The following is a 23,033-nucleotide window of genomic DNA, read 5'->3' on the forward strand; positions in this document are numbered from 1 at the left end:
AGAAGCAATAAAGTGTTATCCACAAGTGGACTGTCAAAAAAACACACGATCTCTAATAATGAATGGATGGGAAAGTAAGTGCCTGGGATATGGGGATCTAAGTGAGCTTGGATTGATTCTAAATTCGTTGCAAATTTCTATACACACAATAGATTTAGATTCTATTATCGATTCGTTGCATAACTATCACCTGTTTGGTTCTCATCAATGAGTCAATGGGTCGGAACTAGTATCGGATCCGTCTATCGATTTACAACTTATATATTTTTCGGGGATCCCCCAAAAATGTACTGCGATGGCAGTAGTTCATACATATATCAGTTTAGAGTATAATTTTCAAAATTTAATAGTCATCAGAATCAGCATCCCATCAGATGGATGGCTCCCAGATACTCCTGCTCCTTCTGCTCTGCGCCATGGGCAAGTGTCTAGTAGTCTACTAGTGTATTCATGATAATGTGCTCCAAAGTTGTGCCTTTTCCAGCGCAGGTCGCGGGGTTCGGAGTGATTGTCGGATTGCGCAGTATATGGTGGAGGGAACGAATCGGATATTCACCTATCGCGACGCCAGTGGAGCCTTTCGATTGCAGCGAACGGAAATAGTTCCTGCCGGAGTGACTCTTTGCATGTTCTGCACTGTCACGGACTGGGTGGAGACTCAGTGCCAGGACAATGGACAGTTCAGTGTCGCTATGCCCATGTTATGCAACGAACCGATGAGGCCAACAGTCACGCGTATCAGGGACAACGAGTGTTCTGGGACCATGTATGCTGTGGGATATACGATCGAGGGACAACAGCTGGAGCTCTATCGGACGTGCTTTGATGCCAGCAACGCACGGGTCTTGTACTCGCAGAGCGATGTATACTACAAGTCCTTCTGTAAGTGTTCCCCGCCTCCTACTACTCTCCCCCAATTGCCCATTGAGTCCTTGATAGTTCCCAGACGACCGTGGGTAGAGTTTGTGGCCGATGAGTTGTTCAGCCCCAGAGAGGCGACTGCCTACTTAAAATCCAACATCTACCACGCCTTTAACTACATCTACGGGGACGGGCAGACCTACTTGACCAGTGCTCGGTCCCTAGTGATCAATCGTGGGCATCTGGTAGCGTCGGCGGACTTCCTCTTTGTGGATCAGGTGAGCAGCACTTTCCGATACCTGAACGTTGTGCCCCAGTTCAAGTCAATCAACGATGGGAACTGGGAGAAGATCGAGCGTTGGGTGCGCAGCATAATCCCCCAATCGACACCGTTCCGGGTCAAGACTGGTGGCATCGGAATACTCATGCTGGCAGACACGAGGGGAGTGTTCCAACAGGCCTACCTTGCTGGCTCGAAGATACCAGTCCCCGAGTGGACCTACAAGGTTGTGCGAGAAGTCGGTGGCAGAGGGCTCTACGTTTTCCTCACCTACAACTGTACGTTCCAGCGAGAGAGGCCGCAGGTCCTGAATATTTGCAGCCCCGTCAGCTGCCCTTTGAGCCTGCCAAATACGCCCCACGATGGCTTCACCTTCTGCTGTGATCCGAAGCAATTTCCCCTCTAATCATAAATATTTCATTAGCCTGGGTATTTGGGCGGGCCTTACGAAATTATCCTACGCAATAATCGTCACCTGAATAATTTAATATTTTGTATTTAATGCCTGGAAATAGTGTAAGTTTCAAAACAGCAATCACTGCACGAAAATTGTGGTACAGTTTACAAATGAATCAACATATAATATTTCTATTAAGAGTCAAGACATGGGCAGGACGTGGGAAATAGAAATAAACCGAAGGAATCACTTCTTTATTAAATTTTATGTATGTAATTGGGTTACAATGATTGGGTCTATCCTGCAGGGCGGATTGACTATTATCCAGAATTTTTCTTCTTAAGCTACGTTAATATTATCATTATTATCAATTAATCACCATGTTGCAGCCGCCATGCGGGAGAAATCAAATCGCTATAAAGTTACCGATTAATTATTTCTTAGGGAATCGTATTGGGAAACAATTAGTCGGCCTAACGACATTTTAAACGCTGCTTGAGTGGCCATAAAAGCGCTCAGAGTTCCTGAATGCCAATAAATTGTCAAAGAATCGTTTAGGAGCATGTCTAAGAGGGCGGAAATCTTCTACACGGGGCAGACGTTTATTTTCAACATTTACTCGCTGATGCCACAAGAACAGCGCTGGAAAAGAATTCTCCATGAGATCAACTACTGGCACGTCATGGGCTTCTGGGTGCTCCTGTTCGATCTTCTGCTGGTGCTGCACGTAGTGTCCAACCTGAACAACATGTTCGAGATAGTCAGGGCCATCTTTGTGCTGGCCACGAGCGCCGGACATACCACCAAGCTGATATCCGTCAAGATGAATAATGTGGCGCTCCAGCAGCTGTTCGACCGCCTGGACGATGAGGACTTCCGTCCGGAGGGACCTGAGGAGCGGGCCATATTTGCGGCAGCCTGCGAGACGACCCGCAAAACGCGAGACTACTACGCGGCGCTGTCATTTGCGGCCCTCGCAATGATACTGATCCCACAGTTCGTGCTCGACTGGTCGCATCTGCCACTGGGCACCTACAACCCATTCGATGACAATCCGGGCTCGGCCGGATACTGGCTGTTGTACTGCTACCAGTGCCTGGCGCTCTCGACCTCGTGCCTCACGAACATTGGCTTCGACTCCTTGTGCTGCTCGCTTTTCATATTCGTGAATTGCCAATTGGACATTCTGGCACTGCGCCTGCAGAAGATCGGCCAAGGTAAGGACAACGACAACGGAAACACTAAGATGAGCATTGATGTGCAACTGAAGCAATGCATCCGCTTCCACATTGCGATCGTGGATTTGGCCGAGACTATAGAGCGTCGGCTCTGCACACCGATATCGATGCAGATCTTCTGCTCGGTACTGGTGCTGACAGCCAACTTCTATGCCATAGCCTTGGTGAGTGCAGCAGAACTGATAATGGAAATGCATTTTTACCATATTTATCTCATCACATATTTAGTTGTCCGATGAGAAGCTGGCCTTGTTCAAGTTCGTAACCTACCAGGCCTGCATGCTGATGCAGATCTTCATGCTGTGCTATTTTGCGGGGTGAGTGATTGATTGACTGATTGAGTGATTGAAGTACCCTTTGAGTACCCTGTAGCGAGGTCACCCACTGCAGTGCCGAGCTGCCCCATCGGCTCTACAATACCAATTGGGTGGACTGGAGTCGCTCCGATCGCCGGAATGCATTGCTCTTCATGCAACGTCTCCACTACGAGCTGAGGATAAGGACCATAAGCCCCAGTCGTGCCTTCGACCTGGCGCTCTTCAGCTCGGTACGTTCTTCCCTTTTTTTTCACTGTACGATTAGCGGATTTCCATAATTATCCTCATTTGCGTCGTTGCAACAACTTGGGGCTATAAAAGGCCCGCAACGCAGGACACGTAGGTTAAGTCAGTCGGGAATTGCCAGTCAGCATGAATCAGCAGCATCTGAAAGTCACAGGGCACTTCTACAAATACCAGGTGTGGTACTTTCAAATTTTGGGCATCTGGAAACTTCCAGATGGGGCCACAGGGCAGCAGCGCCGCTGGCACCAGCTCCGATTCTGTTCGATCTTTGCTATTCTCAGTGGAATGCTGCTGCTGTTCGCCATGGAGCTGGCCGGCAGCATTGCCCATCTGCGGGAGATACTCAAGGTGTTCTACATGTTCGCCACCGAGATATCCTGCATGACCAAACTGATGCACCTGAAGCTGAAGAGTCGGAAGCTGGCGGGCCTCGTCACAATGATAAAATCCTCGAGTTTTTCGACCAAAAGTGAGCAAGAGGAGAAACTAATGGAAGCCGGAAGGGTGTCGGTGGTGAACTTGCGGAACCTGTACGGCATTTCGTGCTTAGTGACAGCCACCCTTATTCTCCTTGTGCCGTTCTTTGCGGGTAACTCGGAGCTGCCGCTGACCATGTACGAGCTCTGCAGCATTGAGGGACGAATGTGCTACTGGGTCCTGTTCCTGACCCACGCTGTCTCTCTGATGTCCACGTGCTGCCTGAACATTGCCTTCGAATCGGTGGCCTACAGTGTGCTCACCTATCTACGGGTACAGGTGCAGATGTTCGCCCTGCGCCTGGAGCAGTTGGGGCCGGCTGAGACACCGCAGGATAACCAGCGCATTGCCAGGGAGCTGCGCGAGTGTAGTGCCCACTACAACAGGATTGTGCAGCTCAAGGATCTGGTGGAGGTGTTTATCAAAGTGCCAGGCAGTGTGCAGCTAATGTGCTCGATTCTGGTGTTGGTTTCCAATCTGTTCGACATGTCGACCATTTCGATTGCCAATGGAGAAGCAATCTATATGACCAAGACTTGCATCTACCAGCTGGTTATGCTCTGGCAGATCTTCATCATCTGCTACGCCTCCAACGAGGTGACAATCCACAGCTCGCGCCTGTGCCACAGCATCTATAAGTCTCAATGGACCAGCTGGAACAAGGAAAATCGCCAAATGATTTTGCTTATGATGCAGCGCTTAGACTCGCCGCTTTGCTTGCGCACTATTAATCCCACTTTCACTTTTAGTCTGGAGGCTTTTGGATCTGTAGGGAAACATCAACCCACCATTCTGAATATAACTAATGGATTTTCTTTATTTCCAGATTGTGAACTGTTCCTACAGCTACTTTGCCCTGCTGAAGCGCGTTAACAGTTAGAATCTGATTGTTATCAATGGATTACCTAAAAATAAATTCAAATATTACCGGGCAACCATCAAGATTTCAATCCTCCCTGCAGCAATATGGTCACACTAGTAGCTGGCAAAAAAAACTAGAAAAGTATTTTTATCGCTTATCGATTTAGCAAAGCACGCAATTAAATTAAATAAAGAAATGCAGTAAATTACGCGCAGAAAATTGTATTCTCGGGCAAAGTGGGTGTTTAAAAATGTAAGGACTGTCCATGTTAACAAGTTGTGCGTCTGTGATTATCGCATCAATCGTATCGTATCGGTCAGTTAGCTGGCGTTCTTGCTGACGGACAAAGTTAAGATGTCGGAAAACCCAAAAACAAGCCGCAGCGGTCCTAGCTGCCTGCATTGCAGCGCATTCGGGGCCAAATTGAAGTACCAGGAGATATTTGATGAATTTGGCCTGGAACTGGGACTCCAAGAGCTGCTGGCGAAGCACTTCAGCTTAGATGTGACACCCAACGCTAATCAGCAACAGCTCCTTTGCGATGAGTGCGTGAATGTTCTGATCCGATTGTTTGACATTGACGAGCTACAGAAAGAACAGGATGCTGCGATTGCCAGACGAAAGAGCGCTGTCGAGGATGCACCTGCCCCAAAGAGCGCACCCAAGACGCCTCCAAATGCTGCAAGGAGTGCTTCCAAGACGGCTCCAAGCGCTGCAACGAGTGCATCCCACACGCCTCCAAATACTGCACAGCCTGTCAAGCCTACGGCTAAGAAGGCCGTACTGCCGGAGCCCCAGACTAAAGTGGAAAAGCCTGTGCCGGTGATACAGCCGGACCCGAAACCCAGCCGTCGTATAATTAAAAATGTATCCGTGCCACTGCCATCTGCGGCCTCTGTAGCAGACGAAGTTGATAAAGTCAAGGCACCATCCAAGACTAAGCATGCTCCGAAGGAGGCAGACCAGGAGCAGATTAGTGCCCTCATTCTCAATATTCTAAACGAGGACGAGCCGGGCGTGGTAGATGAGTCAGAAACAGTTCTTCCCGACTCTTCCCAAACAACAATTGCAGTGCCAGAGAAGGAAGCGGAGGCTGAGGCTGAAGCTGAGGTGACTGAAGAAGAAGATCTAGATGGGATGAATATCATATACGAGCATGAAGGTGCGTAGAAACTATTGGCTTATGAATTTTGTCCTAAAAGAACTTCGGTTTTTAGATATTTCAATTGAAGAGGAGGTAAATACCAAGCCAGACATCCGTCCATCCAGACTAAAAAGGCAGAAAACGGAGAGCCAGAGCGAGGCAGACAACGAGGAGAGCGAGGCCAGCAATATAGTCCTCTTTAACTTTGTCGAGATCAAAGAAAGTACGTGGAATTGAAATCTGCGAATGGGTTAACCGCCATTCACTGTGGTGTTTTATGTCATTACAGAGGATGACATTGACGACTTATACGAGTACTTAGCCACGGTGGTGAGGACCAGCTTTGAGAAGCTAAAGTTCAACTGGAATACTGTCTGCCAACATTGCACATTAAAGTCCACTAGCTACGAGAACCTGCTGGAGCACATGCTGAGGGTGCACAAGTCCCGGTCGGATGTCTTTCGGTGCCCAATCGAGGGCTGCAGCTTGGAGCTAAAAGGACGCAAACTTCTGGCCATGCATTTGGTTGTTCTACATGCGCCTGTGGCTGAGTAAGAAAGTCTGTTTTATGAGGTCGCTGTGATATATTATGGAACCCTCCCTCTTTTAGTATTGCCATTTACGGCAGCTGTCCGGAATGCAAGATGACTTTCTCAAATATTTTACAATACAATAAACATTCGTGTGCGCATATCATCAAGAAAAAACGGGGCGTTCGCTTGTTTTGCGAAATGTGCGCCCTGGAGTTTCCCTCCTGGAAGCGGTATGCTCTGATTTCTAATGAAGTTGCTCTTGTCATGATATGTCCTCTTCCTTTTCCATGCAGCTTCAATTTTCACAATCAATTCCATTTGGAGAAGCACCGACCGCGCGCTTGCTTTGTCTGTGGCTATGAGAACACCAACATCGACGAGCTCTTCCAGCATTTGCATTATTCCCACGAGCCAGAGGGCACTCTCTTCTGTGATCTGTTAGTAACGTTCTCTCAGGCTCTACTGCACCATTTCCACATACTGACTTCTCCCCCGCTTTCAGTTGCGATCGCACGTTCCGGGATCCCGCTGTCTTCATAGAGCACAACACGTCGCACGCGACTGTGGGCAACGCCACCTACACCTGCGGCGAATGCCTGGCTACCTTCGAGACGCGTGGCAAACTGAACAGCCACACAGTAAGAATTTGCATCGAAATATTCTAGTAATATAGGTGAACTTATCAGGTTAAACTTTTCAGAGATCAATGCATGGCAACGTCATCAGCTGTGAACTCTGCTCCCGCGAGTTTGCCTCTGAGGCCACGTACAACGTCCACATGAAGTCCCATTTGATTATCGAACGTTCCGTTCATGTCTGCGGGAATTGTGGCCAACTGAGCGAGAATCAGGAGAAAATGGACGCTCACTGTGGGAGCGAGGGCTCTGCCTGCTTTGGGGCGGAGAGGTACGTGGAACTGCTTCGCGATGCCTATGTCTGTGAATACTGCACCACGTACTTTAAGCAGAAGTCAGACTTACAGTCCCATCGCGAGACTGGTGTTCACGACAATGGCGTTTTTTCGTGTCAGCCTTGCGGAAAGGATTTTACCGACATGAAATTGTATCGTCACCATTGGCGCAACTATCAACAACTGCGTGTAGATGTTGCTCATCGGAAGCTGGACATTTGCACCTTCTTCATGTGCGACCAGAAGGTGACATGGCACGCCAGACAACCGTAAAAACTGTGGCTTGAATGAATCTTCCTTTCAGGACTGCTCGGCGGCATATGCGAACTGGAACTCACTCTACACGCACAAGCGACGCACTCACGATGAGTCTAAAGAGCGGCAGGAGAAATCGGCCAAGCCGCTGCAGGAATGGCAATGCCAATTCTGTCTTAAGCTATGCCGATCGAAAATGTCCTTATCCGTCCATGTCGCCCGGAGCCACAATAATGGTGAGCGCACAATACGCCTAATCTAATTCCCGACTATCTTAACGACGCTTCTTCTCAGACAATGTGGTCTGTTCACTGTGCAACGCCTCGTACAAGAGCAAGGATGCCCTGGATAAACACTATGCTTACTGGCACGAGCCCATCGAGTGTCCGCAGTGCTTCAAGATTGTCAAGAACAGGCGTAACTACGACACCCACGTGAATGTGGTGCACTCAAACAAAAAGCGCTACACCTGCAGTGTGTGCGAGAAAGGCTTCTACCACAAGAGCGAGATGGAGGCTCACAAGAGGGTATGTACTGTAGCATTACTAATTCGATCTCCAACCGATGTATGGTATCCCCCTGTAGCTCCATTCCCAGTCGTACAGTTGCGAGCAGTGCAGCTTCACCACCAGGAACAAAAAGTCACTGTCTGTTCATACCCTGGGCCAGCACTTTAAGCGATTCGCCTTCGACTGCAAGATGTGCGACAAGCACTTTGGTCGACGCCAAGGACTGACCAACCACATACAACGTGTGCACGCCTCCAAGCATGTGTGCCGTAACTACATTGACGACGGCTGCGGCCGTTCGTTTACCACCAGTTCCCAGCTGAACGTGCATTTGCGCAAGGTGCACAACTCCACTTTAGTAGCCGACGATGTGCTCGAGGAGGAGGCGTATGCCATCGCCAGGCCGCCGGCAGCGAAGAAACGTTGCTTTGGTATTTTGAAAGATAAAAAAGTTGAGTTCATAGACGATTCTGCTGTTGACATGGACACGATGAAAGACGTTGATTATAACGTTACAGAGGAGGAGGAGGAAGTAGAGCATGAGGAAGTAGAGCATGAGGAAGAGGAGGATATGGAGCAGGAGGATGAAGAATGTGCGCTGGAATTTGCCGAGGATGAGGCAGAGGGGGAACCAAAGCCGAACCGTGGCTCAAACAGAAAACATGGAAGAAAACTCCGTTCGGATGATTAGCCATTTCTTTGCTAAAGCAGATATATTTAATTTGATTTCCGTTCATTTGCTATCCATAATTTGAACACAGAGATGTCAGAAAATGACATAAATATGTATTCCATAGTACATAATACAATTCTAATGATAATGTAATAGCTACACGTACATTTAGACTAATTCCAATGCAATTAACTAGCCAGAGTCTGGCGGAAGCAAATTTGATTTATTAAGCGTTGTAGTTTGGTCATTTAACTGTTGAAGATTGTGTGCGGAGCTTACCTATATATCAAATCGAAGAGTTTCATTCACAAATGGACGACAGTAATTGAATGTGACTTACTGGGCTAATTGGTGTAATAACAATGGCGGTGCGCGTGGCACAGTGCAGCAGGGCCGTGTCCTCAGTGGACTCATCACAGTCACCGTCACCGTCAGCATCCACATCCACGTCGACCCCAATGTCGCTGTCGATCTCCCACGATGGGAAATGCTCCATTTCGCCCTCACAGTTCAGATCTTCTTCTTCGAAGTCCTCATACTCGTCGATAAGGATAACTGTATGATGTGGGGAGATATACGTACTTAAATATTCAGAACCTCAACTTCTAATTCGGTTCCGCAGTGCATTTAAAGCAGTAAGAATTTTTGGAACATTTTCAAAGGCAGGCACTAAGTCTACATATATATTTCGACTGAATTTGATTTAATTACTTGAACTATCTGGCGGCGTTGCCTTTGCAGCGCACTCCAGGGATTGTGCTCCCTCGTCTGGTATACTAATGCGCTGTTCCTGCTTGCTATATGGCTCCGATGTGGATCTATGCAGGCTGCAATACATGTGATAGTTCTTATTCGTATAAGTATTTGCTTATGGGAATGGCGGAACCAACCTTAACGTAACACGTTTCTTGGTCCTATTATCTAATTCAGTCATAAAAACATCATTGTGCTGCTGCTTCTCAGACCCCAACTGATATGAGTTAAGCACGGAAGACTACAAAGGATATAAATATACAATTATGAGATCGTTTGGAGGGACTCAGTCTCAGTTCTACCTTGGTATTGGTCGATGTATGCTGCGTGTGAGGCGGCATCGGGGTTTGCGTGGCGATCACATCGGTTGTCGTTGTGATTGTCTGCGTGGAGGTGAGCGCCCTCAGCTCTGTACCATCCGTGGATGTGGCCGAAGTGGCGGTCGGTGTGTGCTCTGGATGCACACTCAGTGCCGCGGTGCGCTTCCAAACATCGATCATCGACAGGTTGTGAGTGTGGTGCAGGGGATTGTGGCTAGGGCTAATGGAATGTATTTTGCTGGGCTTTGCTGGGAGGGGTAGGGCCAAGAATCTATCACGATCCTCCATGTAGGCTTTGATCAGCACGTCCAGTTTCTCTTCTATGTCAGCGACCTATCCAAGCAACAATAATTACAGTCAAGCTCTGTTGGGCTGGTCAACCATTGTGGGGCCACCTCACCTGTCGCTCGACTTTAACCACACGGGAGGCTAAACTTATTTTAGATGCATAGACGTCCTTGGCCTTGGAGCCTTGTTTGCCCAGGATTTGATCCAAACTGTGGAATGAACGTGAGTCAGTAAATGGTAGGGAAATGGATGTTCATTCCACGTTTATTTGGCAGACTCACCGCAAATGAAGCATCTTAACGCGACCCAACAGGTCCACGTGGCCTAGAAGGAGCAAAGAGAGGTATAAAGTTTTGAAGCTAGTACAATGGCTAGTCTTAGAGTTATAGCTCATAGCCTGAAGGATACTATTTAGGGGAGCAGAACAGGGGAGGGCTTTGGTGCTCACCAGCTGCGTACTGCTCCATGACATCCTTGACATCGTACGGCTTCAAGGCCTCCTTGAACTTGCGCCGTGCCACAAAGTACTTGAGCTGGAATAAAAATCTCTCTCAGTTGCATATCCGACTCGATCCCTTCCAGTGGTGAGTGGTGCCCCGTGTCCGTGTCCGTGTCCGTGTCCAACCACGTACTCACCTTGCGAATGAACCGAATGGCCGTCTTGTGTCTATTGGTTAGCTGCGTGCAGCGCGGCTCATCTTCCTCATCTGCGGGCAATTTGTGAATCAGAGAGATTGACTTGTGCGTTAGGTTTTGGTTGCTAGCTTCGCTTGGTTGGTTTTGGTTTGGTTTGGTTATTGGTTTTTTTTTTTTTTGGTTTTGGATACATTTAAGCAAGTCAACGTCAACCCAAATATACAACAACACATACAAAAAGTACCGTTACACACATATATGGAGCAATTAGTAAATACGGATACGATATTGATAATTATATATATAGTATTATATGATTAATGTCAACAAGAGATAGAGAGATAGATAGAGAGAGAGAGCGAGAGCTTAGTTAGTAGGAGTTAGTCGGAGATGCCTGTAGATGGCTGGAATATTCTCCAGCCCAGTTCTGAAGCAAGCGTTGTGGTGTTTTGTGTCCTGTGTCCTATGTCTAGTGGCAGATGGGATGTGTGTGGGGGGAGCATGGAGTGCGGCTGGACTGGGACTAACTAAGGCTACAAATCAAAGCGGGGCACTCTACACAGGTGGACGGCATGCATCCCTAGCATCGCAGCATAGCAGAGGGTAGGAGATCCTCCCAGAGCGGGAGAGAGATGCTTCGCACGCACTTGCCACACCGAAGGACCCGTTCGGCCCACCATCAGCAGCAGCCGATCTGTGCGAGAATCCTGTCTCCAGGAACTGCGATGCGGCTGCAAAGAATCGACCCGTCCGTCCACTTCCCGAGCTCGGACTCGGACTGGCACTGCGGCGCTGGGTGGGCACTGGCAGCGTCATCGTGCTGTTCCTCTCAAAGTTATCCGTATTGGGGTCCTCTTGGCCGGCCTCCAGGTCCGCAGGGTTTGTGGGGGCCACCCGGGTATTGCGCAGCGAAAGCGATGAGCCGAATAAGCTGCCATGCAGAAAGCCAAACAGCACCACGGGAATGGTTAGATTTCTAGAGGCAGACTCGCTTTTGTCCTGGCCCGGACCCTCCTCGACCGATGACGCCTGGTGGGAGAACTGGGCCAGAGCGCCAGCACTGGAGCTGAGCTTGCAGTTGGCCAGCTGGCCACTGGGCTGGGCTAAGTGAGTTAGAGAGCGGAATTAGTTGCTGTCGATGTCGATGGCGATCCCTCTGTCCCAGGGTTAGTGGAGCCACAGTTAGTCGGAGAGTCGTGGATTCGTGGAGTCGGGCGTCTGGTGATGGGGGTGTCGGGTGTCGTGTGTCGTGTGTCGGGTGTCGGGTGTCGGGAATGTTATGTAACCAACAAACAACATCAATTAAAATTTCAATCAGTCTTATCTCTGGGATGCAAGTCACAACATTGACACAACCACAACACTCAATATAATAAAATGTGATACAAAAAAAGTTTGTTTGTTTAAGTTTTGAGTTTTTTTTTTGTTTTTTTTTTTCTCTTGACATTCGTATTGTAGGACCTGGGGGAGAGGACCTTGTAGACTTACCGTCTGAATTTTTAATATTTTTTAAGCAAGTGGTCTCAGCCACAGAATCTTCGCTGAAACTTGGATTCATGGATTTGCCATTCTGTACTACCTCTGCAAAATTTCAAATCAAAGGTTAAACTTTCATTCTGCACACTAGGTATGCGGGTATGTACACAATATATCTCGGAGGAGGCTGTAATTGTAACTATAACTGAAGGTGGACTACGAGTACGAGTATAGTATGTGTCAGTAAAACTTGGGTTCAAAAGACACGGTACGGACACGCTCTATGGGGTGGGGCCTTGGCTACGAAATATACATAAATCATAATTGTAGTTACAACTGGGGAAAAATCGGCTCTACCTTCTATAGCAGTGGAACTACTTCTTCCCTCTTCTTTTTTGAGTGGATGCAGTTTTCTTTTTCTTTTTTTATCATTCTGTGTTTTTTTTTTCTATCAATTGTTTGTTGGTCAACTTAGGAGTTACGTTTGACTTGATTTGATTCTGGTTTATGAGGTCATGACTTTGCACTTGGTCTAGCTGTAACTTTGGTTTCCTTTGCTTTGCTTATCTTCTTTCATACTCCTAAAGGAATACAGATGTTGCAGAAAGCTATTGATTGATATTTGTGGGGCAATATTATCTTCTGACAAGATAATTCTGTTGGTCACATAGATTAAATCCCAGTTGGCAGTTGGGGCCAACAGATGATCGAAAACTAAAGATAGCTCGAATAAGTTTTCAGATAATTAGGTTATTTGTAAAGACAATTAATTCATAACTAACATATTTACTCATGAACACGCTTCTGGAATGGAATCGGCAAATCAATGTCAATATTGCATACAGTCTGGCTGGAACTACTATTTATTGTTTATTGTTTGATTCAGGGCTAATTGATTGGGCACTTCTTGAATTGAAATTGATGGCAGAGCATTGCATGCATGACGATAACAAAAAACCAACAAATTATAGAGTAAATATGTATGTCCATCGAAACGAGTTAAGTGCATTCCATCTTTCAGTTCAAGTAACCAAAGACATATCTATAAACTGAATTCTCCCACATTTATTGGCTACTTATACTGGTTGGTTGGGGTGAGGGGGGTGTTCCTTGTCTTTAGGGGTGCTGGGGGCAGCGTAAATAGCAAAAGAAATCCTTCTTTTTGATATTGTTTGCCCTGCAAAAGTAGAGTGGGAAAGAACAACATGCACGGACTGTACAGAGCGTTTTATGGCCTTGAGCGAGCTGGAACAGCGGTTTTGTGTACTTAGGACATGTATTGTAAATATAATAACATTTATCGAATATTAAATGGTAGAGCTTTTCAAATTAGTTCAGCCATCGATCCGCGATCGATCCATTAGTTCCTTATAGCTACAAAACGCACTGTATCCCCATATCCTGTTAAGCTGGGCGTGTGTGTGTGTGTGTGTGATTGATTGAGTGAGTAAGTGTGGGTTGTGTGCAAACAGAAATTTGTAATGGAATCGAAATGGGAAACATAAACGGAGAGGAGTCGGAAATCGTTCGGCCTGCCACTTACCCAAGTTCTCGACGGATGCATTGATGTCCCGAATGGTGCGAGTATAACGTGTGGAGGCACGGGACGAGCCCGGGGGCTTGGACAGGCCGCTGCCATCGGCACCCGGGGTCTGGATGGTCTGGCTCTTGTGTCGCCTAATTGTGGGCAGCCGGGCCACGAAAGATGTGTTGTGCTTAAAGCTGGAGGACGCGCGTCTGTATCGGATCAGGATGGGCGATGTTCGAGAACAGAGAATATGATAGTTTTAGTCAAAACTCAGATAGTTGCAGATATCAAAAAGCTGTAGTCGAGACACACGAGTATATACATAGTATTTTAAAACTGAGAGGTAGGTTATCTGGCAAACGCAAACAGGTAGTAAGATACGAGTGAGATAGGATCGTGTGGTACAAGTGTAGGTGTGGCTGTGTGTGTTTTTGTGGGTGTGCAGACATTGAGAGGTGAGAAAGTAGGTGCTGCGCTTTGGGTGCTACGTGCTGTGGTAAAAACATTGAGTATTAATTCAAGCATTTACAATTACAAATGATGTGCGGCACTGAAGTCGGCCCGCTGCCGACTGCGATACGTTCCCGATACCCATCCACTAGCAGATCTTATCTAAATCGAAATCATTCATGATACTCCTCAGGTGGTGTATCCTCATTAGCTCGGATCTTCCTTAACGGATCCCTCACGCGGACTGACGGAAAAAGGATCTGATCTAGGAGTACCGGAAACGTATTCTCTTGGCTAGGATCCAGCTTAGCCGAGGCTTAGCTGAAGTGCTCAGGGTAGGGGCTGGGCTGGACTGGTAGGAGTGAGTGGGTGGGTGGGTTTCTTGGAGTAGAGGGGGACACAAACAGAGAGGGGAGCAGAGAGAGAGAGAATCGAATAAAAAGCATTTAGCTCATTTGGCTTCATTGAACTCACGTGTTAATTATAGTTTACACACACATTTATTTGCATTTTTATGGAGTTGTTGTTTTTTTTGTTTTGTTTTTTTGTTGGTTGAATGACCGCGCGGGCGCATGGGGCAGCAGAACACACAGAATGAGAATCAATTCGTATCACATTGATTAATTTGACTTGGTCTTTGGGGAAAATTTCAAAAAATTAAGCATAGAATTCTTTCAAATGTAGCAGCAGTCGGAAGATATGTATGAGAGAGAAAGACAGAGAGAGAGAGAGAGAGAGAGAGAGAGAGAGAGGGAGAGACAGAGATAGAGAGATGGGTGCTGATGGGAGATGGTAAGTAAGCTGCGAATTATCTTGATTTGATTCGATTGAATGTGGAGGAGCCATGTCTACTACGAATGTGAGTGCTGGGAGGGGCCGAGGAGGACCACCGCCCGTAACAGGATGATTCGGCAATTTGCTGGCTGAGTCTTTGCTTTAAATTGTGGTGTTTGGTTTTTGATATGGTTATCAGGTTTTACCTATATTCACTTATGTTTTTTAATAATCGCTCCCAGTTTTCAGAACTGAAAATGTTTACAAAAATTATATTATCGATGGAAAGAAATTAAATTATATTCGTAAAAACTTAAGTGGTTAATCGGTTGGCGGGCGGATAGGCGCAAACAGACAGAGAGACAAAGAGAGAGAGGGGGGGTTGGGCGGTTAGAGGGAGAGAGAGAGAGATGGTGGCAGTCGAGTGGGCGTTGATCGGGGAGCACACAAGATACAGATACGCTATATGTATATGTATAGATATGTATATCTCTAATAGTTCTACCCATGCTGGGTGTTTCTAGTTTATTGGGTTGCGTTTCGCTTTTTGTACAATTTGGATTATTTCTGTTTCAAAAATTGGTTTCATGAGCTGCAGATTGGCGGGTTCTCTGATTGTTCTACGATACGTTTCACCTCAGCAGCTCGTGAACCAATTTTCTATATTGTTATACACACGAATGCAGTTTTGTGTTTATTGTTTGTGTGTTTGTGAGTGGTGTGTGTGTGTGTGAATAATCTGTGTCTATACAAAGGTCAATCCACTTCTCATCCGCGAAATATCCCTGAATACAAACAAAGGTCCATCTGCGGACTTGTGCAAAAATACTTACGAAGCCGGCGGACTGGGCAGAGCCACCTGGTGTATCTTCCACGTGGCCACAGACACGGAATGCTCATCGGACGCATAGCACCGCCACACGGCCTGGATGAGTGTGGCCGCCGGCTGGCGCCGTCGGATCATGTGCTTCTGTCGCTGCTGCTGCTGCACCTTCAGTGCAAAGCCGCTGCCCAGGATTCCCTGCGGAAGGAAGTCGGTCGGTCGGGTCAGCACAGGAAGCAGGACCCACAAAAACGGGCAAACAGGATGCCATTCAATATGGATTATGGACTTACCGCCGGCAGAGCGAAAAACGAGATGCCCAGGAGGGCGCAACAGGAGGCAATCAGCTTGCCCTGCCAGGTGATGGGCACCATGTCGCCGTAGCCCACCGTGCACAGTGTGATCTGTGGGGATATGTCGGGCGGAATGAGTGATGGTACAGTGGGGGAAGGGAAAGGGGGGGCCTTTGAACCTACCACACCCCACCAGAGGGCCTGTGCAAAGTTGCTGAACTTGTCGTTGACATCCTTCTCCCACATGTAGACCAGGAATGATGCAAAGATTAGTCCTAAGAATCCTATATACATGGTTGTGATCAGCTCCTGCAAAGCAGACGAATCGGTAAAAATACATGTGCCGTTAGGGGAGGCGTTAGCGGATCGGCCCACCTGTCTGTGTGCGTATACAACCGAACCGAGGAGCTTCCAGGTGCCTCCGCGACGATCCATGCGCACCATGCGCAGTATCTGAAAGAACCGCAGGCCTCGCAACGCGCTCGTGGCGAACACCTGGCCCGAAGTGCCCATGCCTAATACTACAATTGAGGCTAAAATGGTGACAATATCTGAAAAGCACACAGAGACCTTGGTCCTCAGATAGTCCTTCTTTTAGTCGCTCTCCTGCTCAACTCACCTATAATACAAAATGGTCTCTTTACGAACTTCAGACGCCCCAGGCAGCCCTGGTAGCGCGACCGGCAGCCCGACGACCATAGTCGGGCACCGAACTCCATCGTAAACCAGATGACAACCAGGATCTCCATCCGAAAGAGAATGTACACGGCGTCGTCCTCGTACTCCTTGATGGTGGAAAACACGCTCAGGGCGAGGCATGTGAACACCATCAGGAATCTGGAAGGACAAGGTTACTACCACATCCACTAGGCATCCCCTATCCGAGCACTTACACCATCACATGGTAAAAGATGGCATGCAGGCCGCGCGGACGCTCCAGGAAGTTGTAGAGGCGACTCTGGAGACGCCGGTAACGAACATCGCGGCGAGAGCCGCGATTGTAGTTCAGCGGCTTCCCTAGGAGTGACATTCGCGGTTGCAGGTTTCTTTCCGAGTTTGGCCCACCCGGTCTACATTTCCTGTAAGCGAAGAGAACGAAAGGATCACCATTAACATCAATAGGCATTGAAACCAGTCGCATATATTATTATATATCAGCAAGAAGTACCCCTTGTACCCCCGGATGTCGTAGAATGCATAAATATCGTTGTCGGGATCCATTCTGATCTCATTCCACACCACTTCACTCTCGATCACTCTCAAAACGCTGCTAAAAACACTCCCGCCACGTCTGATCGCAACGGCACTCGATCCGCAACTCGATCGACGGTTGAGTGAGTCCCCAGTTAAAAAACCTTCTCTTCCTTAACATCGAGACATCCAAAACCCTCATGTGTAAATTTTATTAATTATCTACATAAACAGTTTTTATTCCACACACCTTGCATTTTATGACCAGGCTAGATCTACGCAGACCTTTATTTGATTTTATTTTGATATATACCGTAAAATACCTACAAAACGTTTACATGTATGTACACTGTACGTTGTATATGTATGTATGTAAGTTTGTGGAAGTATATTGCACCTCGTCATCAAGCAACTGTCATAAAAATTGGCGGATTTTAGCGTTTTGGGGTCTCTTTCGGTGTGTCTTCGTGGGCGGGTCAGGCTCACTCCAGTCACGATCTGTCGACTTTGTCTTCGCCCAACGTGCTGCCAAACGATCGCACGTCATTAGCATTGAACGAGTACTCCCATTTTGCGAGCATAGTACTCCCTCCATAGACAAGGCAAATATGGGAGAGTTTGGCCAACGGTTTGGGGTGTGTGTGCACCTCAATTGGGAAAATTACCAAAGAATCGTGGGAAAGTTCTTACCAGCTGAGATCTGATTCTTAGGAAATTCTGCACATTAGCAGCTAACTTTGGCAACTGCACTGAGCGAAACGCATGATAAGGCATATGTTATGATGAGTAATGAAATGGAATCAGTATTTTATCTCGAAACAGTCCTCTAAAATTAAGCTTGTACTATTAACAATCTTATCTTAGCCTGGAGAGACTCGTAACTAGTATTGTTTCTTCTACTTGTGCTTCTTTTTACCTTTGAGACAGCTCTTGAGCGAGTTTTTCTAATGGATGCTCGTAAGAATACTGATCCCAGATCTTTTTATGGCTTATCTTATTGATCCTAATGGGAAAGATACGAGCAGTTCCCCCACAAAATCGTATGCCTGATTTACTCTCATTCTAAATGGTTAAACAATCAGCACAAAGCATTTACTATTCTGCTAACTATATGTGGGAAGCGAAGCAACGGAGAGAGAGCCAGTTCCAAGTTTATTTGGAAACCGCTTTTCAAAGCTCTGACTCGCTCTGAAAGCTCCCCCGCAACCGTGAGCAGACAAGCACACAAGCACACGGGCAGAGTGTCGTGACCCTTTGTGTGCGTTTGTTTTGATTCTGCACTGAACTGAGTCACAGTCATATCTTAGGCCCCCAAAAAGTACTCCTCTCTCCAATCGACGACACCATCATTTGGGGCATTGTTAAGTGCAGAGCAGAGACGGGTAGGAAGTTTTTGTAAAATTTTTTAATGCATTTTTTATGGGCTTAGGTTAGGCAGTAATTAAAATATTTGTATGTATGTATGTATGTGTGTATGTGCACCTTGTAATGCTTGCTTGGCCGCCTATGAATGTATTGTATTTACAGTAGCTTGTCGGGGGAGAACCGAGAATATAATGATAGAAATAAACGTACATTAAATATAAATGGTTCATATATGGTTGTGTATCCGCAATGACACAAGATCACAAGTTGTAGCACCAGGCCGGGCCTCCTTTCGTTCGTTCCGCTGCATCCCCATCACTTCTTGGCGTCGATGATGATCTCATCGCCCGACTGGATGTTGTAGCTGTACAGCTTCTTGTTGGGGAAGCGCATCTCCTCGGGCCCGAACTCCTTGTAGTCCTGGTCCAGGTAGAAGAGGCGCATCTTGTTGGGCGGCAGGTTGACCAACTTCTCCAGTTTGGCCTTCAGGTCGTTCACCGTCAGATATATGTCCACAAATCGGCTCTCGCGCAACTCGCCATAGTTGAAGATGACCTTGACGCGTTTGTCCGGCTTCAGGCTGACATCGACCAGGGGGTCTAGCTTTCCGTGCACCTGGAGCAGCTCCTTGTACCGGGCCGGGCGCTCGGCCTCCGGCTTGTCCATATAGTGACGGACGAAGGCGCGCTCTGCATCGATGCGCTCGTCCGTGCCGATCTTGCCACCGCCGTTAAGCATCTCCACGTTGGGCAGCCGGGCTATCAGCAGCTGACGTCGCTCGTGCTCTGTGCACTCCAGATTCTCCCACAGCGGCCAGTGCTTGACCCGGAGGTTCTGCAGCTGCTGGAATTTGGCCAGCTCGTCGATGGCACTCCAGCAATTGAGCTGAGCGGAGCTCAGATTCAGCAGCTTGAGGCTGGGGAAGTACTTGTGGGAGTCGCAGTCCCGGCTCTCCTCGGCCTGCAGCGACCGGATGGGACAGTCGGCCAGGACCAGGGCCTCCAGGTTGGGGAAGAGACGCCCCAGCCGACATATCTCCTGCCAGTGCTCGATGGGATTGCCTGTGAAATGCAGTGTCTTCAGGGCGGGATGGGCTTTGGTGATTCTCCTCTTCTCCTTCGGGCAGTCGCACTGGCCGGCCTCACCATCCTCCTGCAGTCGTCGCTCCGCCTCCTCGGCGTCGATCAGGACATTCGTGTAGTTGTTCAGACTCAGGTGCAGCTCCTGCAGCACCGGCAGGTTCTGGAGCAGCGCGTCCACGCACTGCCAGTCCAGGTAGGTGCCGTTGAGCACCAGACTCTTCAGGTTGATGACAGGAGCCTCCGCCAGGGTTCTGAGCGGACTGCCCAACTGGTTCTTGCTAAGGTTGAGGAACTCGATGCGCGGCATGTGCTTCAGGATGTTGAACACCTCCTGCCAGTCGCTGAGCTTGTTCTGGGCCAGGTCCAGCTCCCGCACGCGCTGGCACTTCTCCTGGATGCTCTCGAAGTCGCCCGCCGAATCAATGTCGCAGTCGTTCAGCACAAGCAGTGCAGGCACGCTGGTCAGGGGCGAGAGGCGCGGAATGAAGATGGAGAACTCCATCCGCCCGCCGCACTTGGTCACCGTAAAGTCGTTGGGCAGGTCCGCGCGCTTGTGCAGCTCCGGCTCGTGGGCGTTCTCGAACTCGCACTCCGAGAAGTACTTGCGCTCCAGCGCCTCCAGCAACGAGGGCATTTTGATGCTGTTGCTGCTCTGGCTGCCAGGCACTTGCAATTATGTAAATTTCTTGAATCGGGCAGCTTCTGTGGCTTCTTTAGACTCTTCTCATCCAAAGCGTTGCAGATTTCGCCTATTGATTTTCAGCTCTCATTTATTTCTATATTTGCCTCAAAACTGCTTTTGTCTGTGTGATGCAATCCACTTTTGCGCAGTTGCAGTCTTCATTGATTTTAAACAAATTATTGCGCACGTTTCGCGTTTGTTGTAATTGCGCACTTAGTTGAGTCTTTTTCTGTGGTCTGTGGATGGAGCCAAAGATTCGTAACAAAGAAACCAAAAGTGCGTGCAAGCACAGTTACTAATTCCAGTCCAGTCCGCGACGGACAAAGCCAGGGGTCTCCAATGGGCCAATGGGTCTGGTCGGGTCTGGTCTGGTCTGTCTCTCTCCGCTGCTGGCCTTAGATGCGTTTTCCCTTCGCTTAACCTTTGTTTCTGTTTTTGTTGCTGTAGCTGTAGCTGTAGCTGTAGTTGCTTCCTCTCTGGTCGCGTCCCGTGTCGTCGATGTCCGCTCGCAGTGCCACCAAATGTTCAAATGAATCCACCAACCACTGAGAAGAGAACCACCACGCGAACTCCAACAAGCAGTCGACGTGTGTGTACGTGAGTCTCTGTGTGTGTGTGAGTGGTCGTGCTGTATTCCGATTCTGGCCTGTTCAGTGCTGCTTTTGTGTGTAGGTCGCTCGACATGCGCACAGGGGCGGCTGCAGTTGCTCTCGGGTGCCGCGAACAATTTAGAATTTGGTGTTGCTCGAGCTCAAAAGTGCACAATAAGTTCTCGTCGTATTCAACTATGTTTCTAATAAGACAAGAACCTACATATATATAAATTTCGAAGAGGCCAGGAATACTTAAACAGGGACACTATTCTCCCGACGACTGTGTATTGTTTGTGAATTTAGCCTAGCCCCAGTTTAGGGCCCCGTAGTCGGCGCTGTCTGCCTGTTTCTCATGTAAATGCTCTGACAGCGACCTTGCCGATAAAAATAAATATGCTCAATTACGAAATTTGTTTCAAACCGAAAACACAAATTATTTGTTTGACTGCTTTCGCTTTTTGGGGCACAAATAGAATACAGAGCAGAGCAGAGCAGAATATTATTGAAAATACACATTTATAATGACCTTGTCCCATGCACTTGGCAGCGGCCCTAGCAAAATATTCTGGCAGCTGTCAAATTGGGCGCGAGGCCCTCCATCGAAAGTGAGTTCGCCTCTGTGGAGCTGTGAGGAAAACCAGTTATAAAGTCAATGGTCATGCCACAGTAGGTACCCCGTACAAGTGACAGGTTACACGCTACTTCTCGCCGTTGATTTTGATTGACAGTCGCAATTGCAAATGGGGCGAACTGCAAATATTCATAAGTACTTCTAAATTTATTTGTCCTTGGCTCTCATATGGGATTACATGTGTATCAGTCGCTGAGGTTACCGTAACCACTCAATGGGGTTTCACTTTGCCGACAGCTTGAAAGGTGCGCAATAAATAAGCCATCCATAGGAAGAGCGAGAGAGATAGAGTGCGAGTGCGAGAGAAGTGAAGAGAGAGCGCGCGCGCCAATTTACAAAGCTCTCGCGCACACAGCTGTGCTTTGTTGTCTCGCCACTAATGCTGTTTCCACATGCAAACACGTACATTAGAGTGTAAGGGGTTGACAGGGGAAGGAAATGAATGGGGTCTCATATGTTTGTTTGCTCTTAGAAATAAAATTACGCAGCACTTTGCAGAGCACAGCTGATTGTGTTTGGCCAGGAAAGCTCCTCTGCCTCTTGCTCTGCCACTCCGTTGATGGTGCCGTGAGCTTTCACGCCATGTGCAGTGCATTCCATCGACCCAAACAGATGGCAGCACTGGCAGGCAGGCGTCGATTGTCATTGTTGTAGATGGGCTTTTTTTCTGGCGTTGGGGGGCGTTATAAATTTGATTTGCACAAAGCGTACCGTTTGATGCCTAACTGCTACGAAGGTTTTGTTGTTGCCACCGCTACGCTCTGCTGAAGTCAATTTGCAAATATTTCGCTGTGCACACATCCATAAATATGGCTCATAGATAAATGTATTTGTACACCCACACTGGTGCACCCAAATCTACGGGCAATATCTTGGACTGACAGCTTGTTGCAAATTGCTGAATACCTGAGCAGGGTTCAATCAGTTTTATCAACAATGTTGTTCATTTTGTTCCACCCCCCTCTCTCAGCCCACTCACAGTTTGATATCCTGCGAAAAATTTCAGGCTGGGGGATGGACTAGTGAAATTCCTGTATCTTTAGAGGGGAAGAATCCCCGATTTACCTTCAGTACCTCTTCGGGGATGACGGCTCTGAAATATGTAGTTCGGAAAGTTTTTTATTGGCTCTGCACTCGAAAACAAGTTGAAGGGGAATGCTATTGGTTTGAGAATGTTGTTCCTCCTTCAATACTTGGAGACTTAGAAGGAATACCTTTGGTAATTCCAATTTGCCAGATAGGAACACTGCTTTGGTATTTATTATAGACATGAAGGAAGACAATTCCCGTGGTATTATTTGCCAATAATATTCTAAGCTGCCAAAATGTAATCAAAGATCTCCCCTATTCCCCATGGTTCTATGAGGAAAATCTACTAGCATCCTTGTGACGTGAGAGCCCCGTTTTACCAGATTTGATCCGATTGATGGTGCTTTTAACCCCAGA

General features: G+C 47.8%; 5 protein-coding genes across 23 annotated transcripts in view; 3 read left to right on the forward strand and 2 right to left on the reverse strand.

Annotated features, from left to right (window-relative positions):
- Window positions 1-115: 115 nt before the first annotated feature.
- Window positions 116-1,805, forward strand: LOC4804195 (uncharacterized). Of its 2 annotated transcripts, none has more exons than XM_015184194.2 (3): window positions 116-420; window positions 485-882; window positions 940-1,805. In XM_015184194.2, exons 1-3 carry the CDS (start codon window positions 296-298, stop codon window positions 1,545-1,547), a joined length of 1,131 nt encoding a protein of 376 aa, XP_015039680.2. In that variant the 5' UTR covers window positions 116-295; the 3' UTR covers window positions 1,548-1,805. The 2 variants fall into 2 exon arrangements, with proteins under 2 accessions (XP_015039680.2, XP_001360796.4); XM_001360759.4 differs by having other exon boundaries at window positions 118-420; window positions 490-882.
- Window positions 1,806-1,896: 91 nt separating this feature from the next.
- LOC6898405 (odorant receptor 46a-like) lies at window positions 1,897-4,914 on the forward strand. 2 transcript variants are annotated; one of them, XM_015184195.2, is made up of 4 exons: window positions 1,897-2,940; window positions 3,005-3,093; window positions 3,149-3,323; window positions 4,643-4,914. In XM_015184195.2, exons 1-4 carry the CDS (start codon window positions 2,101-2,103, stop codon window positions 4,694-4,696), a joined length of 1,158 nt encoding a protein of 385 aa, XP_015039681.2. In that variant the 5' UTR covers window positions 1,897-2,100; the 3' UTR covers window positions 4,697-4,914. The 2 variants fall into 2 exon arrangements, with proteins under 2 accessions (XP_015039681.2, XP_033233984.1); XM_033378093.1 differs by lacking the exons at window positions 1,897-2,940; window positions 3,005-3,093; window positions 3,149-3,323 and adding an exon at window positions 3,346-4,584.
- LOC6899141 (zinc finger protein 616) lies at window positions 4,847-8,984 on the forward strand. The gene is made up of 10 exons (XM_033378063.1): window positions 4,847-5,840; window positions 5,896-6,045; window positions 6,112-6,373; window positions 6,433-6,585; window positions 6,649-6,792; window positions 6,858-6,993; window positions 7,056-7,511; window positions 7,570-7,756; window positions 7,815-8,047; window positions 8,106-8,984. The coding sequence occupies exons 1-10, from the start codon at window positions 5,033-5,035 to the stop codon at window positions 8,718-8,720; spliced, it is 3,144 nt and encodes a 1,047-aa protein (XP_033233954.1). The 5' UTR covers window positions 4,847-5,032; the 3' UTR covers window positions 8,721-8,984.
- KCNQ (KCNQ potassium channel) overlaps window positions 8,717-23,033 on the reverse strand; it is a 33,611-nt gene continuing 19,294 nt past the window's right edge. Inside the window, exons 1-19 of one of the 17 annotated variants that reach the window (XM_033378076.1) lie at window positions 17,212-17,368; window positions 16,937-17,122; window positions 16,663-16,880; window positions 16,419-16,594; window positions 16,227-16,352; window positions 16,044-16,154; window positions 15,761-15,948; window positions 15,134-15,178; window positions 13,719-13,912; window positions 11,347-11,802; window positions 10,700-10,770; window positions 10,512-10,596; window positions 10,345-10,387; window positions 10,176-10,272; window positions 9,758-10,108; window positions 9,593-9,696; window positions 9,414-9,529; window positions 9,043-9,257; window positions 8,717-8,981 (exon numbers count right to left, since the gene is read on the reverse strand). In XM_033378076.1, the coding sequence (XP_033233967.1) occupies window positions 8,895-8,981; window positions 9,043-9,257; window positions 9,414-9,529; window positions 9,593-9,696; window positions 9,758-10,108; window positions 10,176-10,272; window positions 10,345-10,387; window positions 10,512-10,596; window positions 10,700-10,770; window positions 11,347-11,802; window positions 13,719-13,912; window positions 15,134-15,178; window positions 15,761-15,948; window positions 16,044-16,154; window positions 16,227-16,352; window positions 16,419-16,594; window positions 16,663-16,880; window positions 16,937-17,122; window positions 17,212-17,264 (2,922 nt within the window). In that variant the 5' untranslated portion in view covers window positions 17,265-17,368 and the 3' untranslated portion in view covers window positions 8,717-8,894. Of the gene's footprint in view, window positions 8,982-9,042; window positions 9,258-9,405; window positions 9,530-9,592; window positions 9,697-9,757; window positions 10,109-10,175; window positions 10,273-10,344; window positions 10,388-10,511; window positions 10,597-10,699; window positions 10,828-11,346; window positions 11,803-12,187; window positions 12,281-13,718; window positions 13,913-15,133; window positions 15,179-15,760; window positions 15,949-16,043; window positions 16,155-16,226; window positions 16,353-16,418; window positions 16,595-16,662; window positions 16,881-16,936; window positions 17,123-17,211; window positions 17,369-23,033 lie in introns of those variants that run through there. The other 16 variants (XM_033378079.1, XM_033378065.1, XM_033378071.1 and 13 more) reach the window with 16 other exon arrangements.
- On the reverse strand, window positions 18,727-21,260 carry mlt (tubulin folding cofactor E like protein mlt). Its single transcript, XM_001360761.4, has 2 exons — window positions 20,660-21,260; window positions 18,727-20,599 (listed from the first exon to the last, which is right to left on the reverse strand). Exon 2 carries the CDS (start codon window positions 20,313-20,315, stop codon window positions 18,915-18,917), a length of 1,401 nt encoding a protein of 466 aa, XP_001360798.2. The 5' UTR covers window positions 20,316-20,599; window positions 20,660-21,260; the 3' UTR covers window positions 18,727-18,914.

Source organism: Drosophila pseudoobscura, chromosome 3 (genome assembly GCF_009870125.1).
Source record: "Drosophila pseudoobscura strain MV-25-SWS-2005 chromosome 3, UCI_Dpse_MV25, whole genome shotgun sequence".
Lineage (NCBI taxonomy): Eukaryota > Metazoa > Arthropoda > Insecta > Diptera > Drosophilidae > Drosophila > Drosophila pseudoobscura.

Coding starts and splice junctions, on each gene's coding strand:
- LOC4804195 (XM_015184194.2), top strand. CDS start 296: ATGGCAGTAGTTCATACATATATCAGTTTAGAGTATAATTTTCAAAAT. Junction 421..484: donor CCTTCTGCTCTGCGCCATGG/GCAAGTGTCTAG, acceptor TGCCTTTTCCAG/CGCAGGTCGCGGGGTTCGGA. Junction 883..939: donor TGTATACTACAAGTCCTTCT/GTAAGTGTTCCC, acceptor AGTCCTTGATAG/TTCCCAGACGACCGTGGGTA.
- mlt (XM_001360761.4), bottom strand. CDS start 20,315: ATGCCCTCGTTGCTGGAGGCGCTGGAGCGCAAGTACTTCTCGGAGTGC.
- LOC6899141 (XM_033378063.1), top strand. CDS start 5,033: ATGTCGGAAAACCCAAAAACAAGCCGCAGCGGTCCTAGCTGCCTGCAT. Junction 6,793..6,857: donor GGCACTCTCTTCTGTGATCT/GTTAGTAACGTT, acceptor CCCCGCTTTCAG/TTGCGATCGCACGTTCCGGG. Junction 8,048..8,105: donor AGATGGAGGCTCACAAGAGG/GTATGTACTGTA, acceptor ATCCCCCTGTAG/CTCCATTCCCAGTCGTACAG.
- LOC6898405 (XM_033378093.1), top strand. CDS start 3,466: ATGAATCAGCAGCATCTGAAAGTCACAGGGCACTTCTACAAATACCAG. Junction 4,585..4,642: donor GTCTGGAGGCTTTTGGATCT/GTAGGGAAACAT, acceptor CTTTATTTCCAG/ATTGTGAACTGTTCCTACAG.